The following is a 27,111-nucleotide window of genomic DNA, read 5'->3' as shown; positions in this document are numbered from 1 at the left end:
ATAAAGAAATAATCATTTTATCGTGCATCAGACTATTTCATGGGGATGTCACAATGGCAAGGGGCCTAGTATAAAAATTAGAGGATGGGGTAGGGCAGCAAAGGAAGTAGCAGCATCCCGAGCTGGGGCTTATCCAGCCCTAGGCCTCAGAGGACATCACCTTTGTCTTGTGGAGACTAGTGGAGAGGGTTTCGGGCAGGACTTGGATCCTCCGGCCAGCTTCTAGAGTGGGTGGGCTACGTCAGGTATGTGCTGGTTCCACCTCTTTATTTGGGACACTTTGGATGTAGGTGTGTCCAAGGAAGCTCCGTTTTCCTGCAGCTGTGGGTCCCTTCGGCCTTTGGGTTGCTGGTGGTGGCAGCAGAAGGGTTGGGCAGAGGTTCCTAGAATCTAGTCTCCTTTACACAGGTCATACCCTTCAGAAGCCCAGAATGGTCAGCCTTGAGAGAGTCTCCAGGCAGGTGGAAAGGTGACGCCTGTGAGCGGACACAGACCCTCTCACTTCTTCTGGGGCACTATCTGTAATACCAGCATCCAACCTGGACCTAGCAGTCCCCTGGCTCTGGGCACAGGATCCGGGGTTGGGGAAGAGTGCCTCTGCCCTGTCTCTGCAGGGGGAGGGGTCTCCCCTGTTTCCTTTGTCTGGGTCTGGCCTTTGCCAGTGAGGGCTAGCATTTTCCCTGGCACTGAGCAGACAGCTGAAGAGAGCCTGCCAGAGGAGCAGTGAGCCCAGCTGGGCCGCTGTGGGGACACTTAGTGGGCTCAGCTTTCATCCACATCAGAGCCTGCCCGCCCCACGATTACCCCTCATTCCAGTGTGGCTGCAGCATCTCACTTGGTTTTGGCCTTCTTCGTGGATGGACATTGAGCAGAGAGCTTGGCTGGGGGCCAAGGGTGTTGACCCTCTCAGTGAGGGAGCCAACACCAGGAGGCACAAACCGCAAGGCCTGGAGGAGAGTTTCTACAGGCTGGAGCCTGTATTCTCAAACTGGGACTTTGAATTCAGACGTGGAACCCTGGAGCCAGGAGCTTGGGGTCTGAGAACCTCCGGTGGGGATCTAAGAACTCAAGATCTCAAACCAGGAGCCTGGCGCCCCATTAAGGGGGCAGCTTGGAGACTGGGCCTCCGGTGAGCTCCTCTGGAGGTTGGGAGCCCTCCTGAGAAGCAGCAGCGGGGTCAGGCCGAACCTTGCTGTGTGCATGTCCTACTCACACAGGTTGGCCTTGTGCTCCTACCGGTTTGCTGGGCATAGGGCTGGGCCCAGGCTGCCACTGCTTTATCTGGGAGACTCTTCCTCTGTGCCCAGGGTCCCTGGCGGCAGGGGTGCCTCAGCTGCTGACCCCCTCACTTCATCAGCCCTCTAGCTGTCCACTGCTTCCCGTAGAACCTGTTGTGCCCCCTGGAACCATGTGGCCTTTAGGCCTCGCCTGTAGTCTCTGGCTCCTGTTGCTTCCTGGCCCCTCTTCCTCCAGGTAGTGCCCCTCCCCAAGGCTGGGACCCAAGCAGGCCTTTGGGTAAGGTGCCCAGGAGGAGCCTTGGCTGCAGGGCTCCCCTGGCTGTGCCTCTGCAGCCAGTGTGCTCTGGGACCCGGCTGAGCATTGCCCCCTCTCCTGTAGAGTGAGCACAAGCATCTCTGTCTTGTCCACGTCCCAGGACTGTTGTGATCATCCTCTGAGATGCCCCAGTAGAGGCCCTAGAACATAGTATTTGCTCAGTAAATTTGGTTCAGTGTGTGAAGTAATGGGTGGGAAAGGGCTTTTCACTGGCCGGTTCCTCTATGGGTGTGATTCCATTCTTTATCTCACAGAGGAGCAGCACCATGAGGAGACAGGCATAGAGGTGTCCCTGCAAAGGCCCGGCTGGGACCTCTGATCCAGGATGACAGCTGGTGCTTCTGCCTGGGAGGGCCCGGGGAGTGGCGGCTTCCCCTCTGTGATGGGGAGGCTGGGTGGGCTGGGCTCCGGGGTGGGCCTGGAGCCTTCTCTTGCCCTTGTCTCCTCTGCTCTTCCTGCCTGGAAGGTTCCACAGAGACTGAACCTCCAGCTGCTCATGGAGGGCCGAAGCGAACCCTCTGCCCTTGGGCTGGTATCTGCGCACTCCCTTTCCAGGGGGCTTGAGAGACAAGGCTACAAGGCCGAAGCTGCCAGGGGTCAGGTGTGTATGTGTAGGGGTGCAACTTCCATCAAGATGGCACCGATTTCCCCTGGCCATAGGGCCACCTCCTTCCCTAGATGGCAGGGTCAGTAGGCATGTGGCGAACACTCCTTGTTACCCAGCTTAAGTCTGCGAGTAGAAAAACAGATACAGGTAACAACCGAGTGGTCAGCAGTGGCCACATGTGGACAACCAGAGGCACAGGCAAGGTCCCTTTGGTCAGTGGCAGCCACAAAGGCCCAGGCTTCAGGGAGGCCCTGCTGGTGCCCTTGGGGCCACCTGCCTGGTTTCAGCAATAAATAACATGAGGACCCAAAAACCAAACCAAAACAAAAAATACAACCAGTATCTTTCAGGGTAGGTGCGGGGGGACTGTTTAAATTACCGGCCCTCCCCGGGCCACGGGGTGGTTGGTGGCGTGGCTGCCGCAGTCACCGGCACGTGTGCAGCTCCACCAGCCGCTGGCACTGCCTGCACTTGACGAAGCAGCACCAGTGGAACTTGCAGCTGCAGCGCTCGGCCAGCTCCACCTGCGCCGTGTGGAAGCCGCGGCCACAGCACAGCAGCTCACAGCCGTCGATGGCCTTGGACGTCTTGTTGCACGTGCGGCCCCGCGTGCCCAGCACGCCGCTGCGCATGTCCTGCTCGCAGAAGTCCGGGCTGGGCTCCAAATACACCAGGTCCTCGTCCGTGTGCGGCTTGAACTGTGCGTTGCGTGGCACCAGTGCCCTGGAGGAGCCCACACGGCGCGGCTCCACCTCGGTGGCGCCATCGAACTTCTCCTTCAGTGCGTGGCCCACCTGGCGGAAGGGCGGCACGGCTCGCCAGCACGTCTTTACCTCACAGGAGCCCGACACCCCGTGGCACTTGCACTCCACCCGCATGTGTGTCAGGATAGCCTGCAGGGGACGGGGAGGGGAGAGGGCCCATCAGGAGGCGGCAGGGGCTGGGGGTCGGGGTGGGGGGAGGCCGCAGAATTGGAGAACGGTTTACTGTCCTGCATCTTCTCTGTATTAAGCACCTGCTGTATACTGGGGTGGGCGGTGAGCTGTGTTGGGGACTTGAAGACCCTGTCCCTGTCCTCGGGGCACTTGGGGTGGAGGGAGGGGAAACGCTTCAGAGGGCACTGTTAGGGGAAGCAGCGGGGGAGTGACGGGAGGGGGCCAGCAGGGCTGCTGCATCCGGGAGGAGAAGGCACGTGGCGTCGGGGGAGGCACGTGCCTCACGTCCTAGCCCTGCTACTTAGGAAGGGTGTGTGCGTGTACATATCCTCGTGGGTGCGTGTCGGGGGCCACACGCTGTTGTGACACCTGCTCGCCTGGCCGCCCCGTAGCCCGCTGGCCCGCAGGAGCCCGAACATTTTCTGCGTGGCGCGCCGGGGGAGGGACGTGCCGGGGACCCCGCCGAGCCCACCCCGCCCGGTGGTGAGGTGGCAGGGGACGTGCTGCACTACCTTCCTGCCGGCCTCGTTGTTGTGGAGGTTCATGAGGGCGCGGCTGGACGAGGCCCCCTTGCTTCTCTCGCGCACGTCCACGAAGGACTGGGAGAAGGCCACGCCGTAGGCGATGTTGTCCGAGCACCCCGACCACTGGAAGCCTGCGGGGGTGCACAGTGGCCGCTGTGAGGGAGGGCGGCCCGGCCCCGCCTGCCACGCACGCCCCCTCCTGCCACGCTTACCCTGCGGGCTGACCCCGTGCACCGTCCGGTCACAGCCGCACTTCTCCAGCTCCCCGCTGCTGCACGCCCGCGTCACGGCGAAGGCCACACCTGCTGAAGAGATGGCGTACACGAAGGCCGCCTCCCGAGTCCCTGTGGGAGGCAGAGGGAGGGCAGGGCTGGGTCCCAGTGCTCGGGCCGCTCCCCCTCCGCGAGCCGTGGTACGTGGGGGCCCCCGGGGCCAGGAGGTGCTCTGAGCCGCCGCTTACATGCGCGGGTGCACATGGCTCAGCCCGGAGCGTCCGTGGGGTGAGCGCCGCACCCTACAGATGCACCCCCCGGCCCACCCGACACGGCCCCGCGTCCCCTGCTCCCAGTACGGGAGTCGGGCCATCGCCCGACAGGTGACCTGAGCCGCCAAGACTGCAGGGCCCTGCGTGCCGCGGCCCTGCCCTCCCGCTGAGGCCGTCTTGCTCCCCGATGCCTCAGGGGAGCAACGGCCAGTGCTGGGGAGAGGGTGTCCTCTGCTGCGCGGAGCTTCGCTGTGCCCGTTTCACAGACGGTGAAGGCGGGCTTGGGGAGGGGAGGGGATTTGGCCCCAGCGGCCCGGCGGCGAGGAAGTGACACCACCAGGACGCAGACCCCGCCTCTGCTGCCCGTGAGTCCCCTGCCGCCCCATGACTTCTCAGCCGTTCTATTTTGGTGCCTGCCCTCCTCGCCTGCCTGAATGGGTGTTTTGATCCTCCTAGGAACTGTGCCTCGGGGTGTAGCTGCTGTGGAGCCTCTTTCTGGGGCTGTGGGTGGTAGTGGGCGTGTGTGCGTGCACGCGTGTGTGTGAGTGTGGGGTGCGTGTGCGTGTGGCTGGCTGGGTGTGTGACCAGACAGGCCCTGCTCCTCTTCTAGGCCCTGTGAGGGCCTCTGTGTGCCCGTGACTGTCCTTCTGTCTCTCGCTGCAGTGTCTGTGTCCACAGGAGTGGAGGGGGCAGGTTTTGGCCTCGTGGTTGGCAATTACCACCGTGACACCCAGGCCTGGGCTTTTGGCTGCCCCCGGGAGCAGTTGCCGTGGTCAGATGGGAACAATCACCTCCTCTGTGCCCGTGTCTGTGGGACAGGCAGCAGAGGCCGAGCCCTGGGGTGGGGGGCAGCTCGGGCCCCGATGGCTCAGGACGCCCTGTTCTAGGTTCGGCCCTCGAGCTGGGGCTACAGCCTCCCCGCCGCTCCCTGCTGCCCACCCTCTGCCATTTTGGGCCAGCATCAGGGGGCTTGGCTGGAGCCACAGGGGCCTCGACAGCCTGAGATGGAATCTTCTCCAAGTTAATCGAGGTTAATAGCAGGATCATGTTGGTTGGTTTTGTGCTGTGGCCGCCCAAAGAGGGACGACTTTAGTTTCTGGTATTTCTGGTATTTCCAGGCCTGAACCAGCACAAATCTTTTGCCCCAAAGACTAAGGGGGAAGGGCGGCGGGAGATAGAGCAGATGGGACTGGTAGGGTGGCCCCAGCTCTTGGCCGGGCGTGGTCCTTACTTCCGTTTCTCTGGGCTTTCAGGCAGCCCCTGGTCCTCCCCGTCCCTGGGCTCCTCTCCTCCCGAGGGCCGCGGCCCTGGTGTGCAAGGCTCTCTGCGAGTTTGCTCAGGGGGACCTCTGCCTCATTCCCCAGACCCAGCGTCCATCTCCGGGGGGCTCCAGGTCCCTCTTGCCCTGGTCTCAGGAACAGGACACTCCGTTGTTCTCTGCTTGGGAGTGGGCCTGAAGGAAGAAGTTCTGGAAGGAAAATACTAATAGCAAGAGCGAAGGCTTCTAGAGCGCTCACTCTGTGCTGGGCCCTGCCTGAGCGCTTTACATCATTTACACACTCTTCACACCAGCCCTGTGAGACTTCACCCTCGTTTTACAGATGAGGAACCCGAGGCACCGAGGGGCGAAGCAACGGGACCGACAACACGCAGCCAGGAGGTCGTGGAACCACTATGGGAACTCAGGCAGCCTTGACGTTGCCCTCCTCACCGAGCCCGGAGCCCCCAGGAATACACGTGCAGTGGATCTCTTCCCACCTCCTTCCCACCAGCGAGTGAAGCCAAGAAGGGCTTTCTTTGGTCCGCCTGAAATCTCATGTGCCATGTGCCATGGGCCAAGTCCGGTCCCTTTTGTGGGCTCTTCCCTGGGGATGCCGAGCAGGGGGCCTGTGCTCGGCCAGGAGGCCCCAGAAGGCCCCAGAAGACCTGGGGAGTGTGGCTAAGCCATCATGCCCTCAAATCCCACAGCAGTGGCCCTGTCAGCCTTTTCCAGCTGGCTCCGGGTCCCAGCCCTTGGACTCCAGGGCTGCGGCCCCTCTTGGCTCCTCCCCTCTGCCTGGGTGCCCAGGCTGGAGCCTCGCTCGCTAGAGAGGTGCCTGACAGAGACAGAAGAGGACGGTGGCGCGCCCGCAAACGAGGCAGCGGGAGGCCCCTCGTGTCGTGCAAGATAGCTGCTCCCTGGTCGGGGGTTCAACTGTTCCAGCTGCAGCAGGGAGACAGACCTGGCTTTGTCCTCCTGGGACATCAGAGCTGGCCGTCAGGCAGGATTCTGGAAGGTGCCAGCAGCTGCCCGGCCACCGCCTGCCTCTTCCATAGAGCCATTTGCCCATCCCGCAGCCAGCTCCTTTCTTCCTCCTCCCCTGGCTCCAATGTGGGTCCTCTGGGTCCCACCTCAGGGCCATTTTTCTGAGATGCTGAGGTGGCCTGGGGCTGGGAATTCAGAGCTGTCCCGTGGGCCCAGTAGTAACCACCCTTTCTGAGGGCCTACTAAGTGCCAGGGCCTTTCCATACGCTGTCCACGGCTCATGACAACCTTAGCACCCGGCTCTCCCCGGCGCTGCTCTGTGGAGGAAGGAGTGAGGCTGTCAGCAGCTAAGTGGGAACAGGCGCTGAAGCCTGTGTGACTCAAGGCCCGTACCCTTCTGAGCACGTCATGTGCGATGTCTCTCCCAGATGTTGGAAGGAGGGACTCTGGAGTGGTAAGAAATGTTTGGAGGAGAAGCCGCGGATGCTGAGTTGGGCTGGAAAAGAAGCCACGGGCATGGTGATCCCCTGGGCACCAGGCCGATGTCCCGGGGGAAGGGCCATTCAAACATAACTCAGTTTCCAAAGCTTCCATCTCCCTGGGAGATGGGGCAGGACAGGCACTGGTCCCTCAGAAGGACATTGCCCCGTCCTGTCCCCTTTCATGCTCCCAGCCTGCCTTCCCAGTTTCCTTTGTTCTCTTAGCTGCAAAAGCTCACCTTTTCTTGAAACCACCTCCAGGAAGTCTCTTGGGATGTGAGAGACCATGTAGGACAGGGGAAAGAGTAAATTAAGACTCTTACTAGTGGCATGACCGTCCTCTCTGAGCCTCATTGTCCCAACTCGAACAAGGGGAGGAGAGTGCCGCCCAGGCTGGCCAGACCCCACACTTCCTGCCCAGCATCTCGGGCCTCCCAGGGCTGCCGGCGCTCTTGCTGGCCTGCCTGCCCCCAGGACCAGAATCAGGCCGCAGGTGCTTTTATTTTCTCAGTGTCTTGCGTATTTGTGTGTCCTCTGCAGCCAGACTGGAAGCTCCCGGGGCCAGGTTGTGCCCATACTTCTCCTTTGCCCCCCAGCACCCAGCACAGGGCTGCACACACAGCAGCCCTCGGAGACAGGAGTGGGTTATTGGGAAAGAGTCTGGATAGGGCTCAGGCCGCAGGCCTGAGATCTACTCCTTGCTCTATCACTTCCTAGATGTGTGATTTCAGTTTTCTTGTCCTCAGAATGGGGCTAATAGTCCTGACCCCAAGAGGTGGTTATGGGACTCTAATGAGGTAAAATCTAGAACATGCTTAGTCAAGTCCCTGGCACATAATGGGCACTCGAGACATATTTTGTGATTATTGTCGTGATTAATGCCATTTTATTCATTTGCTAACAGATGTCAGTAGGGCACTTAGTGGGCTGAACGCTTCCTTGGGGTAGAGATACTTCCTTGCTTGCTCCCCCACCACTTATTGGTCACCCGTTGTAAGCCAGGCCCTATGCTACACACTAGGGCTACTGAGGTGACTTTGTCCTCAAGGAACTCCTGGTGACGGAGGATCTCTGGGAACCCACCCCAGCCCACCTGTAACTAATGATGACACCAAAAGGCTGGCCTGGAGGTTCCCCAGAAGGAGGGCACATTCTCAGCCTCATGGGGCTCACCATGATGCCAGTACTGGGGATCAAGTTGAGAGCAGAGGTTTTGGTAAGTCACAGCCTGGGACTGAGAAGCCCTCACATCTTAAATCCAGGCTGATGTTACCACAGTCACTAAGGAAGGCGTCTAGATGACGTTAGACACGCAAGGGACGGAAAGGCGGGTCTGGGTTCGAATCCTCACTTTGCTTTGGCCAGTGCACTGCATCACCTCCCTACCATGGCAGCCAGAGGCTGGAGGGCCTCGGGGCTCATGGAGTCCCCTCTCTCGGGACAGGCCTCTGTCAAGGTCACAGAACAAGATGCGAAGAGACACGGCGTTACCCACAGATGGAGGGAAGAGGAGAGGAGTCTGCAGTGCCTTTCTCACCTCCGCCTGCCATGCTCAGGCCGGCCTGCTCCGAGAGGCCCGTATATATCCTGCTCTTGGTGACCTTGAACTTCTGCCAGACTCTATGGCTTCGCCCTCCTATCCTCAAATCCTTTTTATTCATTCGACATGTATTTATCAGTTACCTACTATGTGCAGGTGCTGCTCTAGATTCTGGGACAAAGCAGTGACTAAGATGTAGAGAGGACATCCCACATCTGGTCCTTAACCCCTGCTTGGCCAAGAACTGCCACCTGCCCCCATTCCTGGGTGCCCTGGGTGCTAACCTCTCTAAATTTCTGCTAGATTGTCAGCCTAGAGCACACAGTTTGGCCCTCAGTCACTCGCTGTCCTCATCGGTCACCATTAGCTCACGTCAAGCTCCCCTCCGTAGGCCAGGAACAGGGTGACCTCCGCTGCTTGGGGGTGTGGGGTGCAGGGCTGGAGGCTAGGAGACCTCAGGCAACATCAGCCCGGGGGTCCTGGGGAGCCAACTAGCCCTTCAGAGGCACCATCTCTGTCTGGCAGGAATCCCAGGAGGTGGGTCCTGGGATTGTCCCCACAATTGTTCCCTTATGGGAAGGATGCTAAGGCTAGGAGAGGGGATGGACCTTGCCTGAGATCTCAGAGCCAAGAGTTGGCAGGTCCCGGAGTTGGGTGTATCACCACCCTCAACTTGCTGAGCCTCCCTTTTCGGCAGTAAAGTGGGGGACACCACCCCATGTTCAGAGTTGTCCTGAGGGCAAGATAGCACAGGAGGCTGTCAACGAATGGGGTTCCTTTTCTTCTCCAAGGATGGCCTGGCTCCTGGGCCTCCTCCAATGTCTGAGGCCACGATCCCAGCCAGGCAGCTCACGAATGTGGGCACCAAACCAAGCTCTCCCTTGCCATCACCCCAAAAGCTGGTGGCCTCAAAGAAGGCCTACCCAGACTGGCTGCTGCTGTGGCTGTCCCCAGTGACAGCAGCTGGTGATGGGCACGGCTCTTCTTGGGCCAGGGTGTACACTAAGTGCTGCCACACACTGTGTCATGGGACCTTCGTGACAGGCCCTATGTGCTCGTCTGACAGGCGAGGACACGGCGGCTCAGAGTGACAACCCCTCACCCATGGTCTCGGCTGCTCCTGCGCCCCCCTCCCCACCCCGTCCCTGCAGCTGCCTCCTCGGCCCTTGGCCCTTCTGAGAGCAGCACCTTGTGCCGGCCAAGCCCCTCTTGTTCAGTGGAGACAAACTAAGACTCTCCCAAGAGGACTTTCACTAGGGAGGAACACGAGAAATACAAGAGTGAGGAGATGGACGAACAGAAGAGCTCGGACTCCTCCTCCAGACACGCCTGACGTCTGCCTGGTGGGGCCGGCCTGGAGTGTGGGTGCCTTGACTCGGCCCTGGGGGCGCCGGACGCTCGAGCAAGCCGCTCAGACTTCAGTCCAAAGTGGGTTTCGGCCACGCCTGGAAGGATTCAGTGTTGCCCCAAACTTGCAGAGCCAGGGATGGGCCCTTCTTTGGTTCCTGCTGCAAACACCGGTGAGGAGGGCACTTCTCCGCGGGGCTCCTCCCCGGCCTCAGGCCAGCACCGACCCCCATGCCTCCCCTTCTACGCCCTTTTGAGTCCTTGCCCAGACTTGCTCTCTGTTACTGGATGACATTCACTGGCTGTCCCCTCCGTGCCAGGCTGTGCCGTTTGCCGGGAAACAGGTGCATGACACAACACCTGGCCATGGAAGGGTCAGGGTTCAGGGATCGGGGAGCAGGGTGAGGGGACAGGCATTGCAGTTTAGCCTAGAAGGTGTAATGAGGGGTGCCTGGTGACTCAGTGCTAAGCATTTGACTCTTGATTTCAGCTCATGATTACAGGGTCGTGAGATCGAGCCCTGGGTGGGGCTCCACGCTGGGCGTGGAGACCACTGAAGGTTCTCTCTCCCTCGGCCCCGTCCCGACACTGCGCATGTGCATGCGCCCACGCACTCTTTTGCTCAAAAAATAAAAATAAATAAAAGGTGTAATGGAAGGTGTGTGAACACAAATGGTTTAGACGTGTGTGTGTGTGTGTGTGAGGTGTACTAAGGGGCAGGGAGAGAGGTTGAGAAAGAGAGAATTTGATAAGGCAGGTGGGTTAAAATGTGAACACTTGGTGAATCTAGGGAAAGAGTATTATGGGAATTCCCCTTAGGAAAAACCAAGCTCACACATACAGAGAACAGGCTGGTGGTTGCCAAAGCAGGGGTGAGGAGGTCGGGGAGACGGGTGGGGGCTGGGGGACGGGGTCAGAAGGTACAAACTTCCAGTTACACAATAGTAGCTCCTGAGGATGTCAGGTACAGCGTGGTGACTACGGCTAATAATCCCATGTTGCAGATGTGAAAGTTGCTATGAGAGTAGGTCTTAAAAGCTCTCGTCACAAGAAAAAAAAAATGTGAAAAAAAAAAGGAATAAAAACGTGTAACTGTGTGTGGTGATCATAATATATACAAACGTGGAGTCGTTACGTTGCACACTTGAATGTAATGTTGTGTGTCGATTATACCTCAATAGAAAAAGAAAAGTAAATCCATCATTTAGAGGTGGGGAAAAAAACTTTGTAATTTTTCCCGGTAAGCTTGAAATTATATCAAAACAAAAAAACACCGGAAAAAAAAAACCAAAAAAAACACAAAAAGCAAAAAAAAAACCCAAACCACCCTACCCCAGCATGAGCAAAGAGCTTCAGAGCCCAGAGGAAAAAGCAACCGCCGGGGTGTAAGAGCTGGGAAGGCACAGCGGGGAGGGGAGCGCTGAGCTGGCAGAGAAAGGGGGGTGAGTTTTTGGGGTGGAGGCAACAAACAGCACGTGCAAAGGCACGGGGCCTGGCACACGGGAACCCTGACGATCCGGCCACCAGTGCACCTACGGCTCCAAGCACCCGCTGCACACGAGCCTAGTATTTGGGCCTCCCCAGGCGGTGGCCCCAGGGCCCGGCCGCGCACCGTCGTCCCGGGAAGACCCTCCTCGACGCGGCTCCTCACTGGGTCTCCGCTGCTTCTCCGGAGCAGCGACATCCGGTCACGGCAAGCCCGATGCTGCCTTTTTGGTCTCTGCCAGCTTCCAGGAGAATTGCTTCCAAATTTCGATCACAGTTGGTTCCCGACAACATCCGAACGCTCTGCCACGAGCCCGGCAGCCCTGGCCGTCCGGGACCGCAGGTGCCAAGACAAAGGTTGGCCCAGGCTGTGCCCTCCCGCCGCCTCGCGGGTCAAAGGGCCCCGGCGACTGGGAGTGGCTCCGGAGTGTCGGTTTCACGCTCAGGAAGTAGAAACAGAGGCAGCTGGTGGCAGCCCTTCCTCGAGGGCAGCAGCTTGGCCCAGTGACCTCTCAAGGAGCCTTCCAGTTGCATGGAACGTTCCCTCTGCCCTGCCCACCTTCCTCTGGCTTAATGCCTTCTCATGTTTCTCATCGCAGCGGAGGCCCAACTCCTCAGGCCAGCGTTCTCTGAGCACCGGCCTGGCCAGGGAGGCGTGTCCCCTGTGTTCCCCAGGCTCCCACGTCCCCTCCGTCACCGCATCTTCTCGCTGTGGGCAAGAGCAAGACCCTGGAGCTGGACGGCACGGGCTCCAGCCCTGGCTCTGCGGCTTGCTCGTCCTGTGACCTCGGGCAAGTTACTTAACCTCCACGTGCCTCAGTGTCTTCATCTGCACCGTGAACGCCTATCGCAAGGGCCGGGGGAGTCGGTGTTTACGTAAAACCGTGTCTGGTCCCCAGTCTGCGCTGCTGGTGTAGAGGCCTCTGCCCCTCCTGGGCTTGACTTGACTGATCCCAGGAGGACAGAGCAGGTGCTGCTCTTCCTCGGCCTCGGAGCTGGGCATGGGGAGGCCGTCCACATGGCCCGCCAGGGTACAGACGCAGGTGGGCTCGCCCAGGAGGCCAAGGGTTGAGGTCACACAGCAGCATGGGGCTGGGGGGGCGCTGGAGCCCGGGTTCACCCTGCGAGGGACTCTGGGCCAGGCTGTCCTGTCCCCCGCCTGAGCCTCAGTTCCTTCCTCTGGAGAACGGGGACCGAAGCGCTGCGGCCCACGGCGCGCCGCCTACACCAGGAGCGGCCCCCTCGGCCGGGCTCGCGCCCCCCGCCCGCCTCCCCTGCTCCCGTGCACCCTGGCCTTTAGCTCCCTGAATGACAGGCGGCTCCCGACGCCCCTGCCCGGGAGATGCACCCCCCCCAGCGCCCCCGAGCCCCTCCCTCACCTTGCGTCACCACCTTGCCGAAGACGGGCAGGGAGTCGAGCGTGGAGCAGTTCCAGCGCCGGTTCCGGAACTGGTACTGGCACTCCTCGATGGCCAGCTGGGCGCCCCGGCGCACCGAGTCCATCACCTCCAGGTTCCGCTTACACATCTGCACCTGCCTCTGGATCAGGCCCTTGAGCTTCTCGCACGTCTCCTCCTCCGAGATGCTCCCCACCGAGGACAGCTTGGCCAGGTACCTGGGGAGAGGGCGGGGGGTGGAACGCCGTGCAGTGCTCCTTCCTCCTCCTTCCACTGCCAGGCGCAGGCTGTGCCCAGCCCATGGCTCTGGGAACCGCCTCATCCCGCTGACGGGTCCCGGCTATGACTCCTGGAGCCAGGGACAGACCCCCTTGCCTGGCTCTTGGGACCAGAGGGGGAAGCACCGTCTTGCATAGGAAAGCCTCTTCCCCAGCCAAAGCAGGCCAAGCTCCGGGAGGGACACGGACGGAGCCCCCATGGGACCCCTCCTGGCCGGGGGTGCTGCACTGGTGTCCGTGCCCTGATGCTACCTCAGATCTGGGCCCTGGGCTCTGGCCCCTTCCTGTCCCTCTGGCTGGGAGGCCACAACCACTGCCCTGTGTCTCCCCACTACCCTGCCCCACCAGGCAAGGACCCCAGTGACCTAAGCCCACCTTCTGGCTGCAAGACCAAGCCACTGCCAGCCACATCTCGGGGTGCCAGATGGAGGCCAGCACCAGGGCTGTGCAGCTGGGGGACTCGGGCCAGCGCAAGGATGGTGGCAGGGGAGGAGGGCTTCAAAGACCAAGTGTGCCGTGCTCTTCCCTCAGCCCCTTGAGTTTTTACAGCCTGGAGATGGGGCAACGGTGCCATGGGGTTGTGGTGAGGATCCCAAACTAGGTCATCTGTCAGGGTGCCGGGGACCAGGCCTATGGGGAGAAGGGGGCTCCAGAGCGTCCATCTCGGGGGAGGGCAGGAGACAGCACTACCGTTCACTGAACACCCACCATGTGCCCTGCACAGCGGCAGTCCCTGCTTCCTGCTGCAGCCTCGGCCCCAGTCTATGAGGTCATAATTATTAGGCCCATTTTATGGATTCCAAAATGAAGGCTAAGAGGGTGCCAGGACCAAGGTGACACAGATAGCAGGTGCCAAGGCTGACCTGCAGCCCTCTTCAAGCCCCGAGGCCCTTCCTCCTGCCTGTCCTCCTCCGTGGCAGGTTGAGGGGCCCGGGCGGGCTCTGCGGCACCGGAGGACGGACACTGTGGTCTGGGCCAGGAGGCGAGGGAGCTGGGAGCAAGACGCAAGAACGCTCGCCAGGATGGGAGCAGAGCCAGGGAACGGCCATCGGAAGAAGCGGTCCCTCTCAAGGGGAAGAGGTATGCATTAACCGAACACCTGCTAGGTTCAGGTGTTTTGGGTCATGTGGAGGGACCGGCTCAGGGTCACCTGGCTTGTGAGGGCAGATCTCGATTGAAGCCCAGGTCCGATAACCCCACGACTGTGCTCCAACCACTGCCCCTCAGCCTGTCCCTGCTCCCCACTGGCATCCTTGGCCAGGGCCACGTGCGCCTAGTAGGTGCCCAAGTAGCAGCTGAACGGCGGAGGAGGGCTGAGGAGTGGACTCTGAACGCCTCCTCCCCCTTTCCCTGCCTCCGCTTCCACCCGTTCCGTGGGAGATGATCGGCTCCCTCCCAGGGCAGGGCTGTCGGGGGCTGCCTTCCAGATTCCTGGAGTACAGAGTACAGAGAGTCGCACACTTAGGGAATGTTCCCTGACACATAGTCTGGTCCAGACCCCTCCTTTTACAGGTGAGCACAGAGAGGGAAAGGGGCCTTCCCACCACCTCCCAGGAGGAAACCCAGACCCTGGCTCTCCCCTCAGGCTCAGTCACACTGCTCAGGAGCTGGAAACACAAGAGAGTGGGCATCCTGCTGCCCTGACTCTATTAGTGAACCAGTCACACACCCCCAGGGCTTGGCCAGGAACCCTGGTCTGGGGGGAGGGAGGGTGCTTTCCAGGGCACAGGGGCGAAGATGCTGTTGCATCTATGAGGGAAACTGCACGAAATTTCTTGTCCAAAGAAGGATCAGAGGGGAAGGTCACCACTCTCTGGGACGCGGTTTTCTCATCCGTAATGCAGGGAGCTTAGCGCTGCTTCTGGCTAAGTCAAGGAACTGTCATCAGGGCAAAAGGGGTCCTGTGTGTGTGTGAAAGATGGTCTGACAAGGGGTCTGAGGCAGTGGGGCAGGAACTCGCCATCTGTTTGCTGAAAGAGGTGAATGAATGGAGAGCAGATGGAAAAATCCGCAGAAAGCCCCGTGGAAATGGAACTTAGGACCGGGCTAAGGACTTTACTTACATTATTGCATTTAGCCTCTCAGCAAGCCAATGGGCTCTCATTTTATACAGGAGGAAACTGAGGCACAGACAGGCGCAGCCAAGTACTTTGCCTTGTGCACAAGATCAGCCAGCGAGTAAAAGGTTTTGAACTTGGACTCGGTTTTGCCTGACTTCAAAGCCATTGGCAGACACACTGTTGCTCTAAGCGGCCCAAGGACTAGAACTGACCGCCCTGGGCAGAAGCCGCTGGTTGGCGGGCTCGTGGGACCTAAGGATGCTGGTCCGGGTGCAGCCGGTGGGCTGCCCGCTGGTCACAGGCTCCCCGCCCCCGGAGGTGCGTGAGCAGCAGGTGGATCCTGTTTGTCAGGTGCGTGGGTTGGACCAGAGGGATGGTCCTCAAATCTGGTTGTGCATCGAAACATGTGTGGGGTTTGCCGAAAGCGCAGGTGCCTGGGCCTCCCTCCAGGCGGGGCTGGGTGGGCATCTGGGCTTTTCACACATTCCCAGGAGCATCTGTGAAGCCAGACTGGCACGGGAGAGCACTGCAGGGGAAGCTCTTGGCTAACCACGGCGGCGTCTCCGCCTGCACCCGAGGGAGATCTGAACCCGGGACCCACTTCCCTCCTCACGGTCACATCAGCCACCCCCACCCCCAGCTGTGGGGTCTGAGTCTAGCTTTCTTTATCCGAAGTGGAGATAATGGATCCTATCCCGGAGGGCTGCTGTGAGAAATCAAGGTGATCTGATGCGGCTGGTGCAGCTGGGCTCAGCCGGGCACGCCGCAGGTTGCTGTAACCGTGAGGACCCCCCTTCCCCGGCAGCACGGCTGAGTAGGAGGTGGGTGGTCTTGGGCTGAGTCGGCCCGGCCTTCCCTTCCTCCCCCATGTTCCCTGCCTCCTGGGGGACCTCCCTGTCGTCTCTACCAGGTCCTGCCTAGGGGATGCACAGAGACCCGTAGGGTCGGGGCAGGAGCCTGAGCCTCCTAGAGGGGAGACAAGTGCCGGGGGTGGGGGGGATGGTTAAGGTGCATCCGGAAGGGGAGGGCGCACACTTGGCTCCTCAACCCTGTCTGGGTGCTTCCCTTGCCTGGGCCAGCTGGGGAAAGGGGGTCCCCTGCGGAGCTCGTCCCACCGGGTGCTCTCGGCCTGCAGGGGGCGCCAAGAGCCCAGCTACTGGCCGGGGGCCAGGTCCACGTTTGGGAGGCGGCGAGCCAGCGAGGGCACAAGGAGTTGGGTCTCACGTTGGGTCCTTTCCTGCTCAGGCCCAGGCCTGGCCTCTTGGATAAGGGTGGGGGCCCCTATCCCCCGAATGACATGGGGGCACAGAGCTGACTACCCATCTCAGCCCCTGCTCCCTCTGCGTCCAGCCAAGGGGCCGGGTCAGGATGTCCGGGCTCCCGGCTCCTGGTGAAGGGAGCTGTTCAAGGGCGGGGGTTCTCTGCGTAGGGACAGCAGGCTGGGGAGGCCTGGCTGAGCCACCAGCCCACAGTGTGACCTTGGGCAAATCCCCATCCACTTGGAGCCTGTCTCCTGGTGGGGACAGTAAACTGGTAGGTCTGTGTGGCCGTTCCCACTGTCAGAGTGGCAGTCCTCCTCCTACAGACGGGGACCGGGGGCGGGGGCCTGGCCAGGCGGATACACGGAGCCCCTACGGTTAAATGAGAAATGAGGTAGACCGGAGGAGCTGCCCACCCCTCTCTCCTAGGTTCAGACTCAATGAGGGGAGGCAGCCTGAAATAATAGTAGTAGGGCTTTAGGGGTGAGCTGCTGGGCTGCCATGGCCGTGAGTCACTGGGACAGCTTCCAGGAAGAAGCTGAGAACCCTCTTCCGCTGAGGAGCGTGCCTGCCCCTACGGCTGGCACCAGTGCCACCCCCCAGCCCCTGCTTCATCTGGCTCAACAGCTGTCCCCTTCCGTGCCCCGGGGGGCACAGCTCCACCCCACCCCGACACTCCCAGATCCCAGGGTCTTGCCTGGGAAGGGGTGGCTGCTGTGGCTGGACACGCAGCTGGGGATGGCGTGGAGAGAGTGGGGACCCCAGGTCCCATTACAGGTCCTTGCCCGGATGGCTTGCCTGTTCTGGTGTCTGGTTTGGGGGCCTGGCCTCATTTTACAGAGGAGCAAACCGAGGCCCAGAGAGGTGGAGTGACTCGCCCCAAGTCACGCAGCCAGTGAGTGACCGGGAACTCGGTCTCGCCCTGTTTGACGGCTGCGGGGGCTGACAGTGCCTTGAGCGGCCCGTCCAGTGTGGCCTCCTCCGTGCCTGGCACGGCACATGGCACACAGAAGGCGTTGGGTAGATGCCTGCGGCGGATGGAGGGTCTGTCGCCTCCTGGCAGGGCCCCCAGGGTAGGGAGGGGCAGGGGTGAGGAATAGGGTGGGGGCTGCCCTTGCCTATCAGCCTGCTGAGCGCTCGGAGACTGTGAGGGGTTGGCCCTCTGGCCCTGGGGGCCTCGGAAAGCCCCTCCCCGCACCCTAAGGTGGCCCTGCTTTCTCCCCAGAGATACATGTGCCACTCCATGACCCCGGGGCCGGGCCGGGCTCCAGTGTTGGCTGCACAAGCCACTCTGGGGAGACAGCGCCTCCCGGGCGCGCTGTGTTGGCTGTCACTGGGCTGGGCTGGCCAGGCCTGCGGAGGGCCCCGACCATCTCTGCTTCTTCCCCCGTTCTGGTCGCCTTGCCCCAGCCCAGGCTCCTTCCTGCCCCTGCTGAGGACAGGCGTAGCAATTTGCCACCTGCTGCCCCCCCCCGCCCCCCGAACTCTAGCCACAGCCCTGCCATCGATCAGGTTACCCTGGCAGCCCGGGCCGCCCCGGCTGCCGCTGCCAGGCAGCCCGTGCCCCCATTTCCTCAAACGGGGGGCTGCAGGTCCTGCAGGCTCCTCCCAGGAGGCCCTCCCCGCCGGCCCGTGTGCGCAGCCTGCATGCAAGGCTGGAGGGCCCTGGCCCTGCCAGGGAGATCAGATCCTCTCGGCCACCTGCTGTTTTCATTAGAAACTAAAATTAGCTGGGCTTGTCCCAAGCTTTTCCAGGTTTGCTTGCTTTTTAAAAAAAATATACAAATTCCTAGAGGAAAATCCGCACCTCTCCGACTCCTCTCCGGCTCTTACTCTGCGCGTCCAGAGCAGAGGGGACGGGAAATAGCTGGAGCGTTTGGGAGGCCAAGCAGATCAGTGTCGTGGGTCCCGGCCCCGCGGGTGTCCAGGTGGGGGCTGGGACGCCAGCCCAGGCCTCTCTGCCCCCTCCCTCTGGCCTCCCTGCCTGCCTGGGCCACATTTAGAGCCTCCTCAGGAGTGGCAGTGCCTGGGACACCAGGGAGGAAGGAGGCCAAGCCGGTGGGAGGAGGAGCCGGAAGGAGCCCGAGAGCCTGCCCAACAGCGAGCCGCCCGGCGAGACCCTGCCGGGTGAAGCACCCGAGCCGCAGACCCCACCCAGGACCGCCCTCTCCCCAGGGGCAGCGGAGCCTGGCTTCCCAGGTCCTCACCGCGCCCCTCAACTGTGCTCGGGCCTTCGGGTGCTTCTGTCCCCCCACAGTCTCCGAGCCCTGCTGCCCACTCCCCGACGTGGTCCTGTCCCGGAGACCTGTCCTTTCGTACGGCCCACAGTGTGGCGCACTGTGCAAGGGAGAGACGGCCGACTGGGGCAGAATCCCGGCTCTGAGTTCCCAAAGGCAAATTAGTGAGCATCTCCGAGCCTCGGGGTCTTCATCCGTAGAATGGGGAAAACAATAGGGCTTGCCTCGGGAGGCTTAAGTGGATTAAAGGGTCACACAGTAGACACTGCCCCCCTCTCGGCCGCCTTATTACGTTATATCATATCATTATGGCCTTCATTAAGATGTTTACGCCATCATCATCGTCACCATCAGCACCGCCGCCTCCAGGCCCCTTCCTGTTGCCTTGAGCTGGGCCCTCTGCTGGACCGCAGACCATCCTGCTCATTGGTCTTCTTTGGCTCCTTCTACTCTTTCAGACCTGGGTTCTCCAGCCTGAGGGAAGGACACACTCCTGCTGGGAGCGGTGGGTCACTTCAGCCTCCCCCCCAACTGGACGGAATCTCCAGATGGAGCATGTGCAGCAAGAGGATGTGTGCCAGTGACTCGGGCCCATCGGATGGACCCTCCAGGGACCAGGAGTCTGAGAGGTAGGACGGAGGGGAGGGCTGTTAGGGGATCAGAGGCTGGGACACTGGGGTGAGGAGACCAGGGACAGTGGGGCCCAGAACAGGCTCAGTGTGCCCCGGGGGACTTGGGAGCCCTTTGTGGGATGAGATTGGCTGGACGGGAGGGACCTTCCGTCCCTTGTCACCTGTGCTCTTCAAGCAAGTCACATGCTTGACTATATCCTTGCTGCAGCCATGCAGGGTTGGCCAGGAGGGTGTCATCCCCTCCATTTTAGAGATGAGGTTCCGGGAGGCACGAGCTCAAGGCCGTGCAGCCAGTCAGGGGTGGTCAGCACCTAGATCATTCTGGCTCCTAAGCCTGGGCTGGCGGATCAGACTCTGAGGATGGCCCAGGGTGCCCGGGGCATGACGGTTCGGCAGTGACAGTGATTTGAGGAAGGTGGCTCCATTCTTTCACTGATGAGTGGGTCGGGGTCCCAGGGCTTTCCTGCACCCCAGCAAAGGCGTCTATACCGCTCTCAGGTGCCAGGGCTACTGGGGAGCGAGGGGTCTCAGTGGGGCTGCCTGGACGGCGTTTGGCCTGTGGTCTCGGCAGCTTCTGGGGCTGTGGAAGGAGTTGCTGCCAGTGGCCCGAAGCCCCCAGTGGGGCAGCCGGTGAGGAGGGGCCAGCCTTGGAGACACAGCGGTTGTGGGGTGGTGGGTGCAGCCTCCCTCCACCTTCTCCCCAGCCTTGGTGGAACTCGGGAGTCCTCGATGCTCAGGTCAGGTCCCAAGTCCCTTTCCTCGGAGGTTCAGGGGAACGATGGCCTTTCCTGGAGCCCAACCCCCACTCCTGTAGCTCAGGGTACGATTCCCCTTCTCTCTGTCTCCTGGGATTCCTGGCTTCCTTGGCTCCCCATCCTCAGAAGCCTCAGCAACCCCATTTTTTGGGGTCCTTTTTGCTTCCAGTTTCCATTACTTCCCACCCCGCCACACCCCAGCTCTCTACATGGCATTCCCGAGGGCTCCGTGCCCCCACCTCCTGCGCGGGAGCCCCCATTCCACATCCCATCTCGTAGCGTGTGTTCCTGGGGAGCGGGTGGCCGACACACCCAGGACGTAGCCACTCGGACCCGAGCCTGGAGGGCCCCAGAGCTGGGCCAGGATGTAGGACTTTTCCTTCTCTCCGCGGGGCAGGTGTGACTGTGGGGGTGAGTGAGTGTCACACTGAGGGCACTTCCTGACCTTGCCTTGCCCCCTCATGTGGCAGCGGAGAGCTTCTCCCTTGCAAAGACCCACCCAACTCTTGTCCCCGAGAGCCGCTGAACTGTTGAACTGTCCTCCCGAGCTCTGCGAGGGAGCTCGGGGGGCGGGAGCCGGGGGAGCTCGGAGGGCGGGTAAAACCCCAGCTGGGCTGTCCAGGGCGGGTGCTGGCTTTCTAGTGGGTTCCTTGGCTTTGGTGGATCCCTTCTGAAGGCCCCGTTCTGGGAGATCCTGTGGTCAAACTCGCACCCCCATCCCAACGAGGCAGCCAGGACAACTTGGGCTCCTTCCTTGCTCCATTGCTCCTAACCTCCCCCAGAGGATGACTGGCGAGGGTGTGGGCTGCAGGGAGAGCCCTGGGAAGACCGCCAGGAGACCTGGGATGGAGCTCCAGCCCTAGCACTAATGTGCTGCGACCCCACGTGCCTAGCACAGTGCCTGGTGGCGTAGTCTCCACAAGTGAGCATCTGACAGGATTGAACGGGGCTTACTGGGCATGCCCCTGCTTGGGGGTTCACTGTTGCTGGAAGGGGCTGAACGGACAATCTGTGGGGACCCCTCGAACTCTGACAGTCACAGGGGCTGCGACCAGTCCTCTGTGCCTGGGTCCCAGGACTGCTGGGCATCCCTGATGCAAGAGGAATACCCTGCTGCCGCCAGCCCTCGGGGAAGAGTTTCGACCAGTCGTACCATGATAGGTCCTGTGTGTGACCCGAGTGTGAAATAGGATCGGAAAGGACCATCCAGGAGTCACAGCAGGAAGAGGCCCCTGGAGTTGCCCTGGAAATTTCCCACAGCTTCTAATGGGCCTCTCCAAAGCTCCCTTGTGAGCGTGAGCGGCGAGCTGTTGGGAGGCTCCTTCCTCTCTGAGCACATCCCTCCCTCCTCCTACCCACCTTCCTCCCCTCTCTGCTCAGACCAGGTCCCGTCCACGGCAGGGTTCATGACTTGGTCAGGGGAACTTTTAGAACATAGTTTGGTTTCAAGTTTGCCAGGAGATGGGGGAGGCGGAGAGGGGTTTGGATGGGGAAAGGGGGAGCTGGTGGGGTCACGGCAGGGAGCGAGCCTTCTCCTGGGTTTGGCTGAATCACAGAAGATGTAGTTCGGGACTCAGAGATAAAAGCTGGCAACTCGTGTGGACATCTGGACTGCAACCATGGGGTCCCAGCTTCGCCTTCCAGCTGAGCTTGCTGAGCTCTGCCGAGCTCGTCTGCAGTGGGGGTGACTGGAATGGGGGGACAGTGGCGGGCGGCTGTCACTCGCTTCCGTGGCTCCCAGGCCAACCCTGTGCCCACTTGGCTCCGGCCAAGCCCTTCTTCCCAGGGGGAGGAACAAGAAAAAGAGGCTTGGCGTAAATGCTCAGCTTTGCAAACGCACCCACAGGGCCCGAGTTGGGCGAGTTTCAACAGGTTTGGGGAACACTGTCTTGTCAGATGCTTGCTGAGTTGCTCAATTGCTAATCCAGGGCTGAGGGAAGAAAGTCAAGCCATAGCAGACAGCTGGGTGGTTACTGCCGCTTGAGTAAACCCCTCGGGCAGAGCCTGGTCTCGGGGCCCTGCCGCGGAGGGTGGTGGGGGGGGGGGGGGGGGAAGGGCTTAGCCGGGCTCCAGGGGGTGCGCCCTGGCAGGGGAGCTGAGGGTCAGAGCAGCAGCCCTGCGGGTGACAGCCACACTTCCTGACACCCATTTGGCCTGTCTTATCATCACCTGAGACTCAGAGCGGTAGAGCGGAGCTTCCCTACTATTCAAGGTCTCTAAGATAGGGCACCCTTTGACAAAAACTTAAAGCCTTCTGGAGGGAACAAGCCCCTCTTCCCTTTATCCATCAGATACTGACTGAGCACCTACTACATGCCAGACACATGCCAGGCACTAGGAGACGTTGAGAGCCGTTTGTGCCACAGCCGTGGCCTTCAGGGGTTTATAACCTTGTAGAAGAACGAGCCACGCTCCTGAACTGTAGTTACACATAATACGAAACAGTCCCATACGCGGGGGATAGAAACCAGGAGATGTGGGACATGTGAGTACAAGTCAAGTTCAAGTCCTGCTTCTGACTTGCAGAATGTCCTTGGGGAAGTCACTGTACCTCTGGGCCTCTGAAGTGGGGCTAAAAAGAATACAGACTCCTTCCCCCCAAAGTGGGGAGAAGTGATGTGGTTCTCATAGGGTCATGGGCATGAAAGTGCTTTGTAAACCACTGAATCTCAACGAGGGGAGCTCTTCACCCCACCCCCCGCCCACCCCCGAGGGACATTTGGCTATGTCTAGAGCCCCCGGCTTGCTACTGGCATCTAACAGGTAGAAGCCAGGGATGCTGCTGAATGTTCTTCAATGCACAGGACAGGCCCCAAATATCAATGGAACGATTTAGGAGACTCTGGTGTAAACTATAAAGGGCTGCGGACGTGTTCGCAAATGATCCAATGTCCAGAGCCAGGGAAGGAGCTCCTAGGAGTGGAGTTTACTGTTTAGAAGGGAAGGAGAGATCCTTTGTAGCTGGGGATTGGGGGACACTTTCTGGGAGGAGATGGGCCACACCTTTACCTGTGGGGCTCCCATGGTCAAAGGAGTCATTCCCTCTGCCCCCCTTGCTGGTCAAGTAGGCACACAGGAGCTTGGACCTGAGACACACACCTGCAGGGAGTCAGATCCCGTGAGGGTGAGATTTCACCCTCCAGCCACCCTGAGGGGTGCCCCCAGACTCAAGTCCCCTGGCTACCAGGATTCGCCAGGCTGGACCTCTCTGGCTCTGTGAGGCTCTGGTGGGGGCCCCGGTTGAAGAGCAGGGCGGGTGGCTGCCTCCAATCCTACTTATGTGACCTGTGTAAGAGTACAGGCTCCCGATAGAACGGTTTGGGGTAAACAAGACCTGGGAGCAGTGGCCTGAAGGCCCATTCTTTCCACCATCCCTATAAACAAGGACACGACTCCCCCATCGCAGAGACCCTCAGCTTCCAGCAGCAGCCACGGCTGCTGTTTCCATCAGCGTGCCCGGCACTGTGCTCGGAGTGCTGTGTGCAAGGGCTTGCACTTGCCTCACAACTGCCCACGGTTGGGCGCCACTGAAACAGATGAGGAACCTGAGGCCCAGAGAGGTTAAGTAACCTGTCCGTGGTCACTCAGCTGGTCAGTGGCGGACCTGGGATGGAACCGCGGGCTGTCTCAGAGACCTGCTTCTTAGGCACCGTCCCGGACTATCTCCGAGTGCAGGATGGGCTCCCCACCCTCGTCTAGTGGGCCTCTGCTGGGGCCCCCGCTCAGTGCACCACTGCCTTCTTCAGCAAATCCACAATAAGGAAATCTTGGCTCACCTATTCCCTGACCCTTCCCAGGCCTTCCATGCGGATTTCAGAGCAATCTGCTGAGGGCTGTGGCCCAGGGGGCAGAAGAGGCTCACCCAGAACCAGCCAGCTGGGGGGCGGGGTGGGGGCGCAGAGCAGGGACTGGAACCTCAGCCTCTCAGCTCTCAGCACAACCTGTGTCGGAGGGAGCGTTCAGGGCCATTTCTGAGCCCATCTGTGGCAGAGCCAGGCCCTCCACCGGTGGCCTGTTTTCATCCATCCATCCCTCCGTCGGTGGTGGGAGCTGCCACAAGCTGTCAGCTCGCCCGGGGTGCTAGACACAAGTCTAATCGACAGCTTCCAGCTTCTCTGGGCTTGCCCAGGCCTCGGGCGGTGGAGCCTTCCCAGCTCCAGGCTCTGTCCTGCCCAACAGCTGCACGCAGCGGGACACCTGGCCTCCCCCGCCAGGCCACCCGCCCTTCTGAGACAACAGGCAGCACCGTCTCTTGCAACCAGCCAGCCAGCCGACCCTGGACGGAAGCCTGACTCCAGGTACTGGAAGGGGAATGGACACCCCGGCCTGGCCCCTCTGAGAGCACTGCCAGCCTTCCTCTTGGGGCCAGACCTCCATGGTGACTCACACGTGAAAAGATAGTGCCAGCCACCATGCCTGGAGGGACATCTGCCTGCCCAGAGCTTTTCCTTCTAGGGGCAGCTTTCGGGTCAGATGCCCCTGCCATTCACTAGCTGGGTGACTTTGGGCAAAGACCTCTGTGATCCCCAATCTTCCCATCTGTGGAATGGGATTCAGATGCTGTCAGGATTTAGATAGTACAGTGGGAGCTAGTGTAATAGTATTTACTAGTATCGTCACGATTCTGCTACCTTCAGGCCAAGTCCCCTCTGTGACCGCTCCGGCTCTCGCTGACCCCTTCCTCTGACGGCAGTAGCATGCGCACCGTTCCACCCACTCGTGGTTTTGCTTTTATCCTGTCTTTCCAGACCCCAAGGTCCTTGGAGGCCGGGCTACGATGCTGAGTCCCCCCACCCCCCGAGCTGGCTCAGTCCCTGTTGAAGGGATGGAGGTGGCTAATAAATACAAGGCAAACAACCCGGTCTTGGAATGTGCCCAGAGCTCTCTTCTCCATCACGGCCTCTCTGGTTTGGTAGGGGTCCCAGGAAGCCCCTTATTCTTCCTGCCTTGGGCGGGGCAGAGACCCTTGGCTCGGGGCCCGGGGTGGAGCAGGAGTGAGCTGGGTCATCCAGAGACCTGCTTCGTGGCAACCTGAACCATCACCACTGCACAGAACAGGTTTGCCAACCTCTCTTCTCCCTCCAGGCCGCCCCTCCTCACCCCGCCCCCCTTGATGCAAGCCCGAGAACCGACCTGTTGGAATTCCCCGTGGTTCGCATGACCCAAAACCGGGGCTGCCTCCCTGGCTGGGACTTTGGGCTTGGATGTGGCTGAGGGTGGGTGGTGACACCACCTGGGCCATACTGGCTTGACTCGGGGACCACTTCGGGGCAGGGGTATGTCACTGCCTGGGAATCGGCACTTGGGTTCAGTTCTCCACTCTGGGTTTGGGCAAGTAGCTTCCCCTCCTGGGGCCTCAGTTTCCTCATCTGTAGGAGCTCAAACACTAGATGCCCTTGAAGGACGTTCCACTGTGGATGTCACTCTCTTCCCTGAAGGCCCTGGTCAGACTCTTGGCACTGCCACTTCTTTCTCTGCCTTCTTGTAGCCCCTGGGCATTGGGTGGGTCAGACCCGCTTCTTGTTCTTCCAGACGCTCACGCTCACTTCGGAGACCCTGGCTCTGAACCCAGGCTTTCAAGGGGGCAGCTCCAGGGACCACAGACCCCCTGAATCCAAATCAGCTCCCCTCCTCAGCTAGGTGGCCTAGTCCTTGCTTAGGAAGATGGCCTGCGGGGGCAGTAGGGGGGGGTGGTGCCCAGCTTTCGGTACACTTTGCCACTACCCCTGAAGTGTTAATCAAATTAAGCCTCCAAGAAAAACAAAAGCTCTGCAGCCACTTTGGGCTGCCTTGGAGTCGCTCGCTCTCCCAACAGCTGGGAGCGTTCCACATCACCTCGGTCCCCCAAGCCCTGGGTGGCTCTGACCCCAACGAACACACTCCTTCCAGCCTGCAGGGCCCCGGCTGGCCGCAATGACCTCATAGCAACAGCCATTGGACACTCGGGGCAATTTCATGGGAGATATTTGTTCTTTAGTCTTGATGCAGAGAGAATTTTTTCCTCTCCCGCGGTCTCCATGGAAACCCCAGCTACACTGTTGGCTATCCCCCTTCCCACCTCATGCTTTTCAGATCAATACTGGAGCTTGGCTCCCCACTGGCTGCCCACAGCGGATGGGGGCAGAGCTCTGGGCAGAAGGGATTGGGGCCGGGGTGAAGTGCGGGGCCTGGTGCACCATCCCTGAGGGGGGATGAAGGATTCCAGAGTGTCCTTGCTTCCCTGTTCATCCCCTCACCAAAGCTCATCCCTCTAGAATCTCCCTCCTTCCACCTAAGACCGCCCCCCCCCCCTTCCCCGTCCCAGCCAACCTTCTGTCCCTCCCCTGGGAGTCCCCCGAGCCAGGCCCCGCAAGAGAGAAACAGGCAGGTCACCAGGGCCACCACCCCTCCCTGCCGCCTTAGGTGGGACGAGGCAGGGAGGTGGTGGGCTGCTGTCCCCTTGCAGGGCTGGCCGGAGTTCCTTCCCCCGGAGAGCGGAGAGCGAGGCCGGCCAGCTCCGCCGCGGGCTCCCCGAGGCCGGTGTCCCGGTCCCTTCCCTCCCTCCAGCCCTGGCTCCCGCCCCCCGAGCAGAAACAGGTCCCTGCACGCCTCCAGCCCAGCCCGCAGCGGGGCGCCGCCGGCGGGGAGCTCGCTCCGGGGCTGCTCCCGGACTTCCCGGGATGACTCTGCCACCGCGACGCACGGTCCTTCCCGGAGGCGGGCGACCTGTCAGCGAGCCTGGGCTGCACCCCGAGCCGCGCACCCCACCCGGCCGCCGCCCCGCGCTCGCGCCCCTTCGCTCTCGGGCGCCCCGGGCCGCCCATGGGTGCGGACGCCGCCGCCACCCCTGCCGCCTCGGGCTGGGAGCCGCACCCGGACAGGAGGGGTGCCCGCAGGGAGGCCCGGGGCGGGGGCGGGCGCGGGCCACGGCGAGGGCGAGGGCGAGGGCGAGGGCGAGGGCGGCCGAGGGCGGGCGAGGGCGGGCGAGACACCTGCCGGCGCCCCCGCCCGCGCCCCCGCCCGCGCCCCCGCCCGCGCCCGCGCCGCTGCCCCCTGCCCCCTGCCCCGCGCCGCCTGGCACCGGCCGCCGCCCGCCCGCCCGCCCGCCCGCCCGGTCCGGCCCGACTTACAGCCAGTTGCTCGCGGCGGCCGAGAAGACGGCGAAGACCAGGAGGCGCAGCGACCGCAGGCACGAGCGGGGGCTCATGGTGCCGCGGGCGCCCGGCCCGGGCAGCGGCTGCGGCCGCGGGGGCCTCCCGTCGGGGCGGCAGGTGGGCGCCCGGCGGGCGGGCGGGGGCCGGGGCCGGGCGGGGG

At 61.4% G+C, this 27,111-nt stretch overlaps 1 protein-coding gene across 2 annotated transcripts; it reads right to left on the bottom strand.

Annotated features, from left to right (window-relative positions):
• WNT4 (Wnt family member 4) lies at positions 1-27,053 on the bottom strand. 2 transcript variants are annotated; one of them, XM_038531672.1, is made up of 5 exons: positions 26,928-27,053; positions 12,580-12,815; positions 3,833-3,964; positions 3,609-3,751; positions 1-3,054 (listed from the first exon to the last, which is right to left on the bottom strand). In XM_038531672.1, the coding sequence occupies exons 1-5, from the start codon at positions 27,002-27,004 to the stop codon at positions 2,587-2,589; spliced, it is 1,056 nt and encodes a 351-aa protein (XP_038387600.1). In that variant the 5' UTR covers positions 27,005-27,053; the 3' UTR covers positions 1-2,586. The 2 variants fall into 2 exon arrangements, with proteins under 2 accessions (XP_038387600.1, XP_038387601.1); XM_038531673.1 differs by having other exon boundaries at positions 1-2,955.
• Positions 27,054-27,111: the final 58 nt, after the last annotated feature.

This window comes from Canis lupus, chromosome 2 (assembly GCF_011100685.1).
Source record: "Canis lupus familiaris isolate Mischka breed German Shepherd chromosome 2, alternate assembly UU_Cfam_GSD_1.0, whole genome shotgun sequence".
Taxonomy (NCBI): Eukaryota; Metazoa; Chordata; class Mammalia; order Carnivora; family Canidae; genus Canis; species Canis lupus.
This window is presented reverse-complemented; position numbering and strand designations above follow the sequence as displayed.

Coding starts and splice junctions, on each gene's coding strand:
- WNT4 (XM_038531672.1), bottom strand. CDS start 27,004: ATGAGCCCCCGCTCGTGCCTGCGGTCGCTGCGCCTCCTGGTCTTCGCC. Junction 12,816..26,927: donor GCCGCCGCGAGCAACTGGCT/GTAAGTCGGGCC, acceptor CCCTCTCCCCAG/GTACCTGGCCAAGCTGTCCT. Junction 3,965..12,579: donor CGGCAAGGTGGTGACGCAAG/GTGAGGGAGGGG, acceptor TGCCTCCCACAG/GGACTCGGGAGGCGGCCTTC.